General features: G+C 53.8%; 1 protein-coding gene across 1 annotated transcript in view; it reads right to left on the bottom strand.

Moving 5' to 3' along the window:
* LOC144723547 (sodium/potassium/calcium exchanger 3-like) overlaps positions 1–11498 on the bottom strand; it is a 140882-nt gene extending 129384 nt beyond the window's left edge. The window contains exons 1-2 of the mRNA XM_078602382.1: positions 10563–11498; positions 5638–5811 (exon numbers count right to left, since the gene is read on the bottom strand). Of these exons, the coding sequence (XP_078458508.1) occupies positions 5638–5811; positions 10563–10677 (289 nt within the window). The 5' untranslated portion in view covers positions 10678–11498. The remainder of the gene's footprint in view (positions 1–5637; positions 5812–10562) is intronic.
* Positions 11499–13081: the final 1583 nt, after the last annotated feature.

Genomic DNA, 13081 nt, shown 5'->3' with positions numbered 1-13081 from the left:
CTCACAACACCGCGGAAAAATACCTCGCCCCCAAACCTCCAACTCTCACTGTCCAGCGCCAATTCAGTTGACATTAAAAATAACATACATATCTTTGTAGTCATCGTCTCAGTCTATCATGGTCGATGTCGATGACGACACCAACAACACCACGCGGAATTTCGGCCGCAAACATCGGAACCCAGGGTTGACACCGACCGACAGACGGACGCGTCAACGCCTACCGACACGGAGGCCGAAGATTTTTCACCCCCCCCCCCCCCTCCTCCAAACCCTCGCTCACGAGCGACGGGAGCAATCCCACGGGACGGCGCGGCCGCGCCACCAAGGACCCCCCCGTCCCCTCGAACGCCCGCGGCAGATCACGAGGAGGACGCAATTCCACATCGGCGACGGCGGCGGCTGTGACGGTGGCGGCGCCGTAGCACCCCTGGGCTTCAGCGCCGAACAAAAACCCTGGCTGGCACCGGGCGCTGCGTTGTTTGCACGCTTTTAATAATTGAAGCGTTTGTCAGTCGCTCGGTCGTTTCAATGCTTAGTGGGGGTGGGGGGGGATTTTTTTTTTCTCTTATTTCTTTCCGGTAAACGGGCAGCCTTTGCGCCGATTGTATTCCTTTAGCCGATGCCGCGCACACGCATCGAAACAAGGTGTCGGCGCTCGGGCAGCAAGCGAGCGGTTTGCAATGTGAAAGCTGGCGAATTCAAAATCCTTGCTGTTGAGGAGAACTCGGCCCATCGTCCCGTCGTCAAGGCGAGCAGAACGAGTGTGCCGCTTTGGTGGACATTCAAACGGTTGTTTGAATGTCCGACACTGTGACTGGTCTCCGCCACAGGAATGTGGAGTTTTCCAGCACTGGCTCAGGATCCGTGAGTGTCAAAAGGAGGCAATGCTCACGGACAAATGGTCTGGAGACGCGATGGCACTTTCCCCTTTCTTCCGAGGAGGTGTCCTATCAATATTTTACAATATTTACCTGCGTTTTAAATACAAATTACTGTTGGCAACAGCGTGTTGGCCAAGGGGCCCTCGTAAGCCCATTAGACATTACATTGTCTAAACACTTTGTCCCCATTTAAAGACTCATTATGCATCATTGTGGAGTATTGTGGGTAATACATGAATATATAAACAGACAGAAATCAGTCGAGTCATGAATAAATAAGTATTTTGTCAGTCCGCCACCCTGTGGGCCTTCCGGAACAAATATTTAATGGCGGCCTTTGTTTAGGCAGGTGAAGCCTCCACCCGGCTTCGACTTCGTGCGTCTCATCAGCAGAGCCATGCCTGCGAAACCAGCGCTGTTAATGTAGCGCAACGGTTAGTGTGCTGCGCTACGGCCACCACCAGCGATGATTCTCTGAACTGGTCGTGGGCCTCCCCCCTCCCCCCCGAGGTGGACTAAACAAATTAGTACCTGGTGCGATGTGGGGGACAGAGGTGGCCCGGGCATGGTTTTTGACCACCCACCCCCCTCGTGTGCTGGCCATCGTAGCTGCTCGCAAACAGCACTGGCCCCCAAAACATCTGTAATGGCTATACGGGGGATCTTTGTCTTTGTCAACGTGTCCAAATGTGACGGACAGGATCCGTTCACCATCTCGTGCAGCGCAGCACAAAGTAAAACCATACAGAAGTTCACATTTTACCTCCCAGCTTCAGCGAAAACTACATTGTTTTGTGATGATGCTGCTGCTGCTCCGTTGGCAGTTGTGCACAAGCACACAAACAACAACAACAACACCCCGCACATCCGTCAATAACGCCGCGTGGCCTTCAAAATAAAATTATTTAACGGGCAACGATTCGGGCAACGGGCCCTATTTTCATAGCCCACGGCGATGAAGATCTGGCTGCCTGTCGCGTGGCTCCGTGGACCTGACGTTCAGCCGGAGGACATTTTATACATTATATATAAAGAAACCCCATGCGGTGTATCAGTTGTTCTAGGCGTGCATGTGTAACGGCACAAGCTCCGTAAATAACTGAATTAATTGATGAACAAGCAAGTAGGTCTGAGTGGCCCACCAAACATGTGACAACAGGCAACCTATTTTGAGAAGATGGAGAACAAAAAAAACCTCAAGGGACCCCAGGGATCCGCTGCTGACAGCCGTCTGGCCGAGGAACCGCGCTCACTCTCGACGGCCACGCGGCCGTTGGATCTCTCCCCCCCCCCTGTGCCGTCGTCGCCCGCCCCCTCGATAATGAGCCCACGTGAGGAGGGGGGGAGGGACGAGGTGGGTCACGCGCCACGACCCTCGACCCCCCCCCCCCCCAAAAGCAAAGGCAGTGTCCACCCGACTCGCACGCTCATCGCGCAGACCCAGGGATTCAATTCCTACAACTCCACCCGACCTCTGGGTATTGACGACCGTTAACAAAAAAAAAGGCAATTTCTTCATTTGCTCGTTGTAATTTGTTTGTCTTTTCTGCGTGCGCAGGAAATGCGCACCCTGTAATCGGACTGTGGGAATGCAGTTGAAAGGCATCAGGCGGGCAGGCATGCCTCATTGCAGGCAGACGAAAATGCTGTGATCGTTCGGCCAAGATCAACAAGTTTTTTTGACCAAAAACGGTGGGGAAAAAAACCACAAATCAACAGTTGTACGGAACAGGCAGTGACTCCCGATTAAATAAATCAGTCCGTCATCCCGGTACGTACGGAATCCCGCGGGTATACATCGGCACGCTTCAGGATGTATTTAACCTGTACGGAATGGTTTTGTGTTGCTGCACGAGCCCATCGCCCTTCCCGGGGTTGCTGCGACTATTCGCGTAGCGACCCCAGAATCGTGACAATTCATAAAATCATGGGGGGGGGGGGGTGAGGAAGTTGTGAATCATTCCACCCAGAGTACAGAATGTCCGCATCACAAGACTTGGGGAGTTGGTGGGCGGTGGTCACAAGAACTCCGTTTGCTTCGTCCCATTTTTTTTTCCCCTCCCCCGGCGAGTCTTAAGAGGCGCCGCCGACGTCTCATCCGCTGCGCTATTTTCTGCTCTGCCTGCACCGACTGCCACGTTACGACGAATCAAAGTAACGCATTTTGACAGCTACTGTACACGGACATTTTTTCCCGGGGGGGGGGGTGTGGGGGGGTAGGTGGGTGGGTGGGGGGTTCAGATGTGCTCGCGGTCGTAGGCGCCACGGCAAGAGTGCAAATATAAATTTGGATTAATTCAAGTATTGAAAGAGCGCGATTTGATATTCAAATAGCCTCCCTTCAGTTACGTCCCCTCCCCCCCCCCATATTTATCCATCGCGTCGGTGCCGAAATAATTAAACCGCCGCCGAGCCTAGCGCCGTGCCGTGTTGGCCGGGCTACAGGGGACCCAACGCCACGATGTTCGCTTTGGTGGAAGGTCATTAATGGACGATGTTCGCTTTGGTGGAAGGTCATTAAGTGACGATGTTCGCTTTGGTGGAAGGTCATTAAGTGACGATGTTCGCTTTGGTGGAAGGTCATTAATGGACGATGTTCGCTTTAGTGGAAGGTCATTAATTGACGATGTTCGTTTTGGTGGAAGGTCATTAATTGACGATGTTCGCTTTGGTGGAGGTCATTAATTGATGATGTTCGCTCTTTGTCCTCACCCGGTTTGCCCCGTGTTCTCCAGCCCCCCCCCCCCCCGCCGTTTTTCTCTCATGTATTTTGTTTTTATCATCATTGCTACGACGCCGCTTGTTTACCCAGGAGAGTCTCAAGACTCGCTTCCAGGAGGGTCCTGCCAGGTTTTACCAGGAGTGGGCAACGATCACTCGTGTGTTAACCCAATCCATTTTTACGTTGTGTTTTTCACCAGGTAAGGCACACCGAACTCCATAGCTCTTTTCAGAATCGGACCTGGCCACAAACGATAGCTCAACGAAGCATCTCATCCACATAGGTAGATTTACATCGGCCAACTACTCCAAACACACGTTGATTCTAAACGTGGAGAGACAAACCGGAGGACCCGGAGAAAAATCCACACGACCAAATAAACTGCAGGTACTGTCAGTGTCGAGATTGAACCCACGACCTCCTGTATGTCAGGCGAGGTAGTTGACATCTCGCCACCGTGATGGTACAGCATGATGCTCATCGCCGTTGTGAGGCCGCGCCAATCAGAGGCCTCCATCCAACGCCGCCGATCACAGGCTGACCAGCGCGGCGATGTATGGTTCAAACAGTTCACCCCTCCGCGACTCACACGGAGAGGAAAGGCGCCATTGGCCAGCAGCGGATTGACAGGCGGGCTGTGCGAATCGTCAATTTCATCTGTTAAACACACGTGCGCTCCGAGCTCTCAAAGCCTCCGCTTCTCCCACCGGGCGATAGGGGTGGCCGGACAGCGGGGGTTGGGGGGCGGGAATCGGGGGGGTTCCTGGGGTGGGGGTTCCCCCCATCTCCCGCAAATCGTAGATCCACCCATGTACTGCGATGCGGTGCGTCATTATTATTCAAATCGTCCCCCCCCACCCCCCCCTCCGCATTACGCATTCCGTGCCGGATTCGACATTTCCATCCGAACGATGTGGACAGCACGAAAAGTCAACACGGACGGATGGTCCAGTGTCCCCCACGGCAGTGACGGGGGCGAGCGCAATGGATGAGTGTTCAAACAATAAAGAATGATAATGATGATGTGAATAACGGTAAGAGTAATGGGAATGAAATCGAACAACGGTTGGGCCCAACGTCATGTGGACGTCTCCTCTGGGCGATTCGCATTTTTTGTTGTTGTCCGATGTCAGCTTTCAAATCTGACGGGAGTCTGAGAAACATTTATTGAAACTCGTGATGACGGGAGCGGCCCCGTGTGTGCCTGCGAGGCTCAAGTTGCATTAGCCCTCGGAAGGAAGAAAATAAATCGCTCGGCTAACCCCCCCTCCTCCCCCACCGCCCACACGGGCAACCAAACCACCCCACACAAGTTGCGCCACAAACGGTGGCCTGGCTCCTGCCACGAGAACGGAGGATTTCCACCCCCGGCGAGCTGAACAAAAACCGACACCGCATCGATGACGGTCATTCTTGGTCTACTTTGGGTGACGACTTTCCCCACCTCGTGTCGTGTCGGTCACAAGGGCTATGTGACCATACTTCTCCCACCGAGCTGATCAGTGTGGGTTTGATGGAGGATATGGTGGGGGGGGGGGGGGGGCTTGATTTCAGCCGCGATCTGCGCAGGTCGGCGACCCGGCAAATTCTTTGGCACCCAGCACACCACTCCAGCAACACCTCTCGCTATGGGCTGTGGCTGACAGTGACGCAGAGGTCGCAATCGGGTACCTGATACCCGTACCCTACCCGATACCCGGCTACCCGTACCCATTTGCGACCCTGGTGCGGCCGGGAACGGGTAAGGGTAAGCCGTGAGTCACTGGTGAGTAACCGTTTGTCACTCATTTCCCAACGTCTTGTCTCTTCTCACAATTCAAGATCCTAGAATCAACCCACCCGCGCCTGCAACATGGCTTCATCCCAGAGGTAGCAATCGGGTACCCGTACCCTACCCGATACCCGGCCGGGTACGGGTAGCCGGGTATAGGGTACCCGTTTGCGACCCTGGTGCGGCCGGGTACGGGTAAGGAATCAAAACCCGTTTGCGACCTCTGCAGTGACGTGCTACCTCTGCCGCCGCCGCCTCACCGGGTTCTGTGCAGTTCTTCTCTTCCTCCTCCTCCGACGTGGCGTTCCATTCGGGCGAGGACAGCAACCTCCTGCCGCCATGGGCCCCCCTAGACGAGGCGGCGTGCGTCCCGCCCCCCGCGCCTCCACGGGGGGGTCCCGAGGGTGCCCCGTCACGCCGGTGTGACAGGTCCTCTGCAGGGGAGGGGGGGAGGGGGGGCAGAAACACTCTCGTCACTCCCCGCGAATTTCGACGCACATCCGCACCACCACCCACCCCAAGTCGTCATCATCATCATCATCACTCTCGCAAGCACAGCCTCCCGTAATCCGGTTAATGTGTGCGGCGCATGTGGCACGGTCGTTCTGAAGGAGATTAAGTAATGCGACTGGAAGCTGGAAAGCCGATGGGCCCCGTTTCTAATACAATTTAACATTTCTCAGTGTAATTGAAGGAGCTCGGGGGCAGCCTCGGGACGACACGATCCATCCAGCACCTGCGCAGGAGCCGGCTTCGTTGCTCCGTCTCTGTGGTGGACGTGCGCTCCGTCTCCTCTCTCTCCTTTGGCTGCCATCGAATGTTTGGAAAAAGTCAGTGGGCTTGGGGGTGAGACTTGTCGCTTTGCCTAGGCGTGGAGCAGCCAGTGGTCGAGACTAACAACGAAGCAAAGCCAAAGGAGGGAATTCGTGTCTACGTAATTATATTTAGATACACGAGAGTTTTTTGGGTGAGATCGCGTAAATTTAAATGTGTCGTTAAACCCGCCACCACCCGACACAGCCAATTAGTGAGGTTTGTCACGTAAACAAAACGTGACAATTATTTACTATTTCAGTGTACCGGCGTGTTGGAGAGTAAAACCACAACATTTACACTGAATATTTTTACGCAATCTAATAAAAAAATATTATCGATAATATTGGTCGCGAAAGCCTATGTGTTCAACATTAATGATAATTACTACACTATTATTATCATCATCGCCCCCGGCACGGCAGACAGATGCTCGCCGGTGGGCCAGGTTCTGCGTGCCACCTTGTTCCTGCTGCTCAGAGACAGCTGCCACTGGGGGTGCCCTGTCACGTGTGTTGTGGCAAGATGCGGTGCATGTCGCTTGACCACGTGTAAACCTCTATTGAGAGGCCACCGGCGAGAAGCCGGGCAGCCTCTATCGAACACAAGTCATTATTATTGTACGCCTTTTGGCGTCCTCTAGTCTAACACCGTTTTGAGACTCGGCTCAAAAGAAAGCTGTCTCTGGTGTGGACCAATCAGTTTCAAAGACAATGCATATATTACACTGGTGAACAAAAATATTTTTTTTCTGGCCTGGACTTTTGCAGCTGTTTTAGACTAATTTCAGGGTGCTGATTCCAAATCGGATCTCAGATTTGCTCTATCACATCTCATTTTTATGCTATCGGCATACCCCATTTTCATTGATTTTACCCGAAATAAAATTTGTCACTTACGATTGCAAGTTGTTGCGAGTCAGTGACTGCTTTAGTGTTAAAATATGGTGTTGTATTTTTAGGATAGTGTGTTTATAATATCATTTTATGTAGATATCCACATTTATTTAATATTTTTCGTCTGCAGTTTTTATTGAAAATGCAATATTTGATATCTCAAAAACCTGATGTGATAGACAAAAACTGATGCCAGATTTGGAATCAGCACCCCAAAATTACCTTAACACCGTTGGAATACCTTATGCCAGAAAAAGTGTGTTGACCAGTGTTATCAGAGTACGTTTTTTTGTTTGCATTCTGACCACAAGCATTGTGGTTAATGCAGACATGATTCCTTGTAAAAGGTTTCAGTTTGGTGTTTTAACATCTTAACACCTGTTTTGTTGGCAGAAAAAATGGGAAAACCTATTCTCACTATTGTACTGTATTATTCAGTTTGTTGTTCTACCCCCGCACCTCTGATTAGCAAGGTTGGCTACGTACGGTGCGAAAGAAGTTCAACATACATACATTATCATTGCGAGCAATTGGACGGGACTTCCCTTCAGAGCACGCCGATGGCAAATGATGGAAAGCATCGGTCATGCAAATCAACCCCCAGTTACGAGGCTGCAGCCAAGCTAGGACGGATTGATGTTGGACAAGCAGAAAACGACGAGGTCTTCACCTCCGCACACCAGCGTCTAGAGGCAACGACGTTCACCGGAGCGTGGAACAAGAAGGCAGCGGGGGACGGGAGTGGGATGGCGTTGAGAGAACTCAAAATTGCCGAGAGACGACGGGTCGACAGGAACGACACGCAGACAAGAACTTGGGAAGGCATTGAGACGCCCGGTCATGGGGGCGGAGGAGAGAGAGAAGCAATGTCCCGACCAAGGGACCGGTTACAGGAGAGATTGAGGCGGCAACGACGAAGAGAGAGCCCCGTTTTAGACCTTTGGGGTCAGCAGAAGAGAAGGAGCGAGCACCAGGTAGAACAGGTGCCATTGAAGGAGGCTGCTCGCGCTGAATTGTGAAGGAGGTTGACGCTGGTGGCGGACAGCAGCACGCACAGGGACACTCATCACGTGCGCAAAGTGAACGCCACGCGTACACGCACACCACTGTTGTGTGTCTCTCTCCACTGCTGGATGAGGCCCTCGCCACGCTGCAAGGCTCGTGGGGGTTATTCATGACCATAGCTCGCCACGCGAGTCAGTGCGGGCTGTTGGGCGAATGCGGGCAGCAGATTATATAGAAGCACAGTACAATGTGTTCCTGCAATGCCTTCTTTTGCCCATCACGCAGTCCAAGTATTAATCAGGTTTAAAAAAAAAACCTGCTTAGTTTAGGATGTCTGACGGTGTCGGGCACGTTCCCGGTGATTTAGTCACGCAACCAACACGACGAGACGTTACACGCTGCTTTACAAGCACTCTTCAAAATTAAATGGCATTAAATTATTCACCGACATTGTCACGTGGGTTTATTTTTTATAGACTATACTTCACCGCGCTGGTCAGTGCGAGTTGGTGAAGGGGAGATAGGGAAGGACCGGTTTCTGATTTCAGTTGGCACTGCTGATGGGCGTGGACAGGAATATAACTTTGGATTCTTGCGGTTGGCTTCCTCCAGTCAAAATAATGATGATTCCTATTCTGGTTCATCGCGCCAGGGGCGTGCCAACCACTGCGCCACCGCTCCTCCACCACTACGCAAATGACCGATGTAAAAGAAACGACTTCGACATCTCAACAGCTGAAGCGTCACCACCTCCCCAACCCCACACCCCCCAACATTCTAAATTCCTACTGTCCGTACTTCACCACGCTGGTGTAGTCAATGTGATAATAATGCTGGGACGATATCTAACAGCGGCACGGTGGCTTAGATGTTACATACCTCGCCTTGTATACAGGAGGTCGTGGGTTCGATCCCGACCCCTAACGCCTGCTGTATATTTGGAGTTTGCGTGTCTCTATCTCCCCGTGGTCGCGTGGATTTTTTTTTCTTTCTCCGGGTCCTGCAGTGTTTTCTCCCCATCCACACTTACAATCAACGTCACGCGTTCAGAGCATTTGGTTGCAAGGCATTTCCACCTGATAAGCCACTTTTGTTGAGCTATCATTCGTGATAATCGGATTCCCTTCTGAAAAATAGATCTAGAAGCCCAGTGGTACAATATGCGTAGTTTAAACAGCAGTAGCGAGGGGGGCTGCAGGGCAGAGTGCGCGCGACGAACGGGGGCAAAATTACACCGTTACTCAGTCTGCTCAGCGTTTGACATTTGTTTAAAGTTTGTTTTAACATTGACTGGGGACGCCCCCCCCAACCAAACCCAACCCCCCTGGCGAGCTCGTATATGGCCCAGCTTGTCCATTTAAACAAGGTCACGCTGCTACGACACAGAGATGCACACAAAGCATGCGTGAAGCAAAATGTGTGCACTGTTGTTGTGTGTGTGGGCACAGGTCCACAGGGCCCATATAAAACGACAGGCGGCCTGCGGCAGCCAGCACTATTATTATGAGTATGTGGCGAGTCTATGGGTCCCCACGTGGCTACGTGGGTCTCTGTGCGAGTAGCATACGGGTCACTGTGTGAGTGTGTATGGAAAGTGAGGAGCGAGTGGTTAGCGTGCGGCACTACGAACCCGGCGACCCGAGTTCGATTCCCGCTTACGGTCAATACCAGTGACGATTATCTGAATCGGTCCTGGGCCTCCCCTAGGTCGACTCAGCCTCCAGCGAGTGCTTGGTGCCGTGTGTAAACATCGCCGCCACTGGGAAGACAAAGGCGGCCGGGCGTGGTGCTGGCCACCCAACCCCAACGGTGTGCCGTGCCCTGCCTTCATAGGCGCTACTCGCTAACATCACTTGCATCCAACAGTCTGTTGCAGGCTATGCGGCGGGGGGAGGGGGGGAGGATCTTTGTGCAGGTTGCAGAGTTTGTGTCTCAGTGCAACCTGTGCGCGAGAGACGTTCCGCTGCCAGCACCCACAACAGCGGCGGCGGCGCAGGCATCACCCCCCGCCCGCCAGCCCTCCCCTTGCCAAAAATTGCGAGCCCCCACCTCGCCGCAACCCCCCACCCGCTTGCTCGCGTCGCCAACAATTCGACCACACATTCGGGCTGACGTCTGCCGCTTCGGGAGAGGGGGGTGGGGGTGGTTGAGGGGGGGGGGCAGCCGCCCTGCCAGCGCGTGCACGAGCGCTCCGTCAGGGGCACCACGTGCTGTGTGTGCGGAGGGAGAGGAGAGGGGAGCGGAGCGGAGGCCGTCGGACTGCAAGAAGGGCTGCGTGCAGAACGAGAGAGAGAGTGAGAGCGAGAGGTGGGAGTTTTACATAAAGCTAAGTAAAAATTTTTTTTTTTACGAAATAATGAACGAAGCAAAGTGCCGAATACACCGAGCATCTTCTTGTTTCCACTGATCGTAAAAAAAGGAGAGAGAGAGAGAGGAGAGGGGAGCGAGAGAATGTGAGTCCGTCGTGCTACCTGCGAGAGAGGCCAAGTTGCTGAACACCGCGGTCCCCAGCAGAGCGGCTCCCACGAAACAAATCTGCGCGGCCAGCTTCTCGCGCCGTCCGCGGCGCGCCAGGGCACTTCGCATTCTCTATCCACTGCTGCACGCTGCTGCACGCTGCTGTTCGCGGCTACGAGAGAGCGAGAGAGAGGCAGGGGTGTCGGCGGCGATGCTGTTTTCGCTGTCGTCGATTTTGGAGCTGTTGCTTGGCGATTAAACTTTCACAGCGTCGGGATCTTCTCGTTGTTGTTTTTGTTGTTGTGTTGTTGTTGTTTTCTTTTCGCGTGCGGAGTCATACATGGAGGGTCGGATTGCTGCTGTGATCATCTGGCCTCGGGTAACTCCACGTGCGCGCCGCGTTCCATCCTCGCTGCCAACTCGGTAGCTTCGGCGCAGAGATGATGCCACTGGTGGTGATCCTGCTACTGATGATACTGCAGCTGTTGCTACTGCTACTTGATGCTACTGCAGCAGCTGCTACTGCTACTTGATGCTACTGCAGCAGCTGCTGTTGATGATGATGCTGTTACTACTGATGATGATGCTGCTGCTACTACTGATGATGATGATGATGCTGCTGCAGCTGTTGCTACTGCTACTTGATGCTACTGCAGCAGCTGCTGTTGATGATGATGCTGGCGCCGCTGCTACTGATACCGCTGCTGCTGCTACAGCTGAGCGAGGCGAGTGGGTCTGTGGGTGGGTGGATGTATGGATGCGTGAACGAACGGCGGGGCGGCTGAACAGCTGTGGAGCTGGGAAACCGCGTGGATGAACCGCCGAGCGGATTTTCGGCTGGGCTGGGAGCCTTGTAAGGAGCGTGCGCGCTGACTGGCTGACTGGCTGGCTGGCTGACTGGCTGGCTGGCTGGCTGGCTGACTGGCTGACTGGCTGGCTGACTGGCTGGCTGGCTGGCTGACTGGCTGTGGCTGGCTGGCTGGCTGACTGGCTGCTGTATGACCGGCTCGCAATACCTAAGTGGTTAACTGGCTGTCAGTCTTCGTGCTTGCCTGACCGCCTGACCGCCTGCCCACCTAATTGCTTGGTTATCCGGATGCCTCGCTATCTGGGCCAGCCGAGTGACTTCGCCGTCTGACTGAGAGGTACCTAATTGGTTAGCTCACTGGCTATCCGACTCGGTAACTGGCCGGCCGGCTGGCTGCCTGACCATGCGACTGGCCAGTTCACTGGCTGGCAGCACTAGACAGACGCGGGGTGGCTGGAATCTCTCGCCCTCTGTGCCGGAATCCTCGTGTCGCTCGTTCGCTCGTTCGTTCGCTCGCTCTCTCGCGCGCGCAGCTTTCGAACGCAGCAGGCGACAGAGTGGAAGGCGCTCCCCTGCGCGGAGCGCGAGCCACGTGATGGGGGGTGGAGGATATTCAGCGGGGGGGGGGGGCACGCTTTGTCTCACGAACGCTCGGGGTAATGGAGGGGAGGGTTGCGGATCATAATGGCCTGCTCCTCCCCCTCCTCTCCCTCCCCCTCCTCTCCCTCCCCCTCACACCCTCTCTCTCTCTCTCTCTGTCACCCCTCCCCTCCATCACACTCCCCCTCACCCCCTCCATCCCGATCTCCCTCCCTGCTCCCCTTCCTCCCTGTCTCGCTCCGTCTCTCCACTCGCTGCCTCCATCACTCACTGCCTCCCGACCACCCGCTCACACTACACCTGCTCCTATCGGAGTCAATCTGGGAATCGGCCGTAAGAGCTCTTAGGGGCCGTCCATAAATGACGTCACGCACCTAAGGAGGGGGGGGGGTCAGACATTTGTGACGATGTGTGACGAGGGCGGGGGGTGTTGAGAAAATATAGACAACACGTTCTACTTAATTAAATATACTTTTTTTTTTAATAAATGTTTGCTCCTACAACATCAGAGTGCAGCGCCACATAAAATACGCACTACAATGACAATAGTTTAAAGCGATTTGAAGCATTTTTTTGGGGGGGGGGGGGGGCAGAGCTTTGTGACGTCATATTTGAGGGGGGGGGGTCTGACTTTTTGTGACGTCGTGTGACGAAAGGGGTGGGGGGGGGTCAAAAATCGTCCGAAATCGCGTGACGTCATTTATGGACGGCCCCTTAACGCGTCCCCACCGCTCGTTCGCTCGCTCGCGAAGAGAGAGAGAGGACGGCTCAGAGGCAGCAGGAGCAGCAGCAGAAGGAGCAGCAGGAGCAGCAGCAAGAGCCTGGTGGTGAGCCGGAACCAAATCCCACCCCCCACAAGCTCGGCGGTCCTCTATATATGGGGCCGTCCATAAATGACGTCACGCGATTTTGGACGATTTTTGACTCCCCCCCCCCATCGTCACACGGCGTCACAAAAAGTCAGACCACCCTCAAATATGACGTCACAAAGCTCTGCCCCCCCCCCCCCCAAAATAAATAAACATACTTTAAATCGCTTTAAACTATTGTCATTGTAGTGCGTATTTAATGTGGCGCTGCACTCTGATGTTGTAGGAGAAAACATTTATTAAAACGTCTATTTAA

Source organism: Lampetra planeri, chromosome 18 (genome assembly GCF_965212315.1).
Source record: "Lampetra planeri chromosome 18, kcLamPlan1.2.h2, whole genome shotgun sequence".
Taxonomy (NCBI): domain Eukaryota; kingdom Metazoa; phylum Chordata; class Hyperoartia; order Petromyzontiformes; family Petromyzontidae; genus Lampetra; species Lampetra planeri.
Note: the sequence above shows the minus strand (reverse complement) of the source record. Positions and strands in the feature narration are given on the sequence as shown.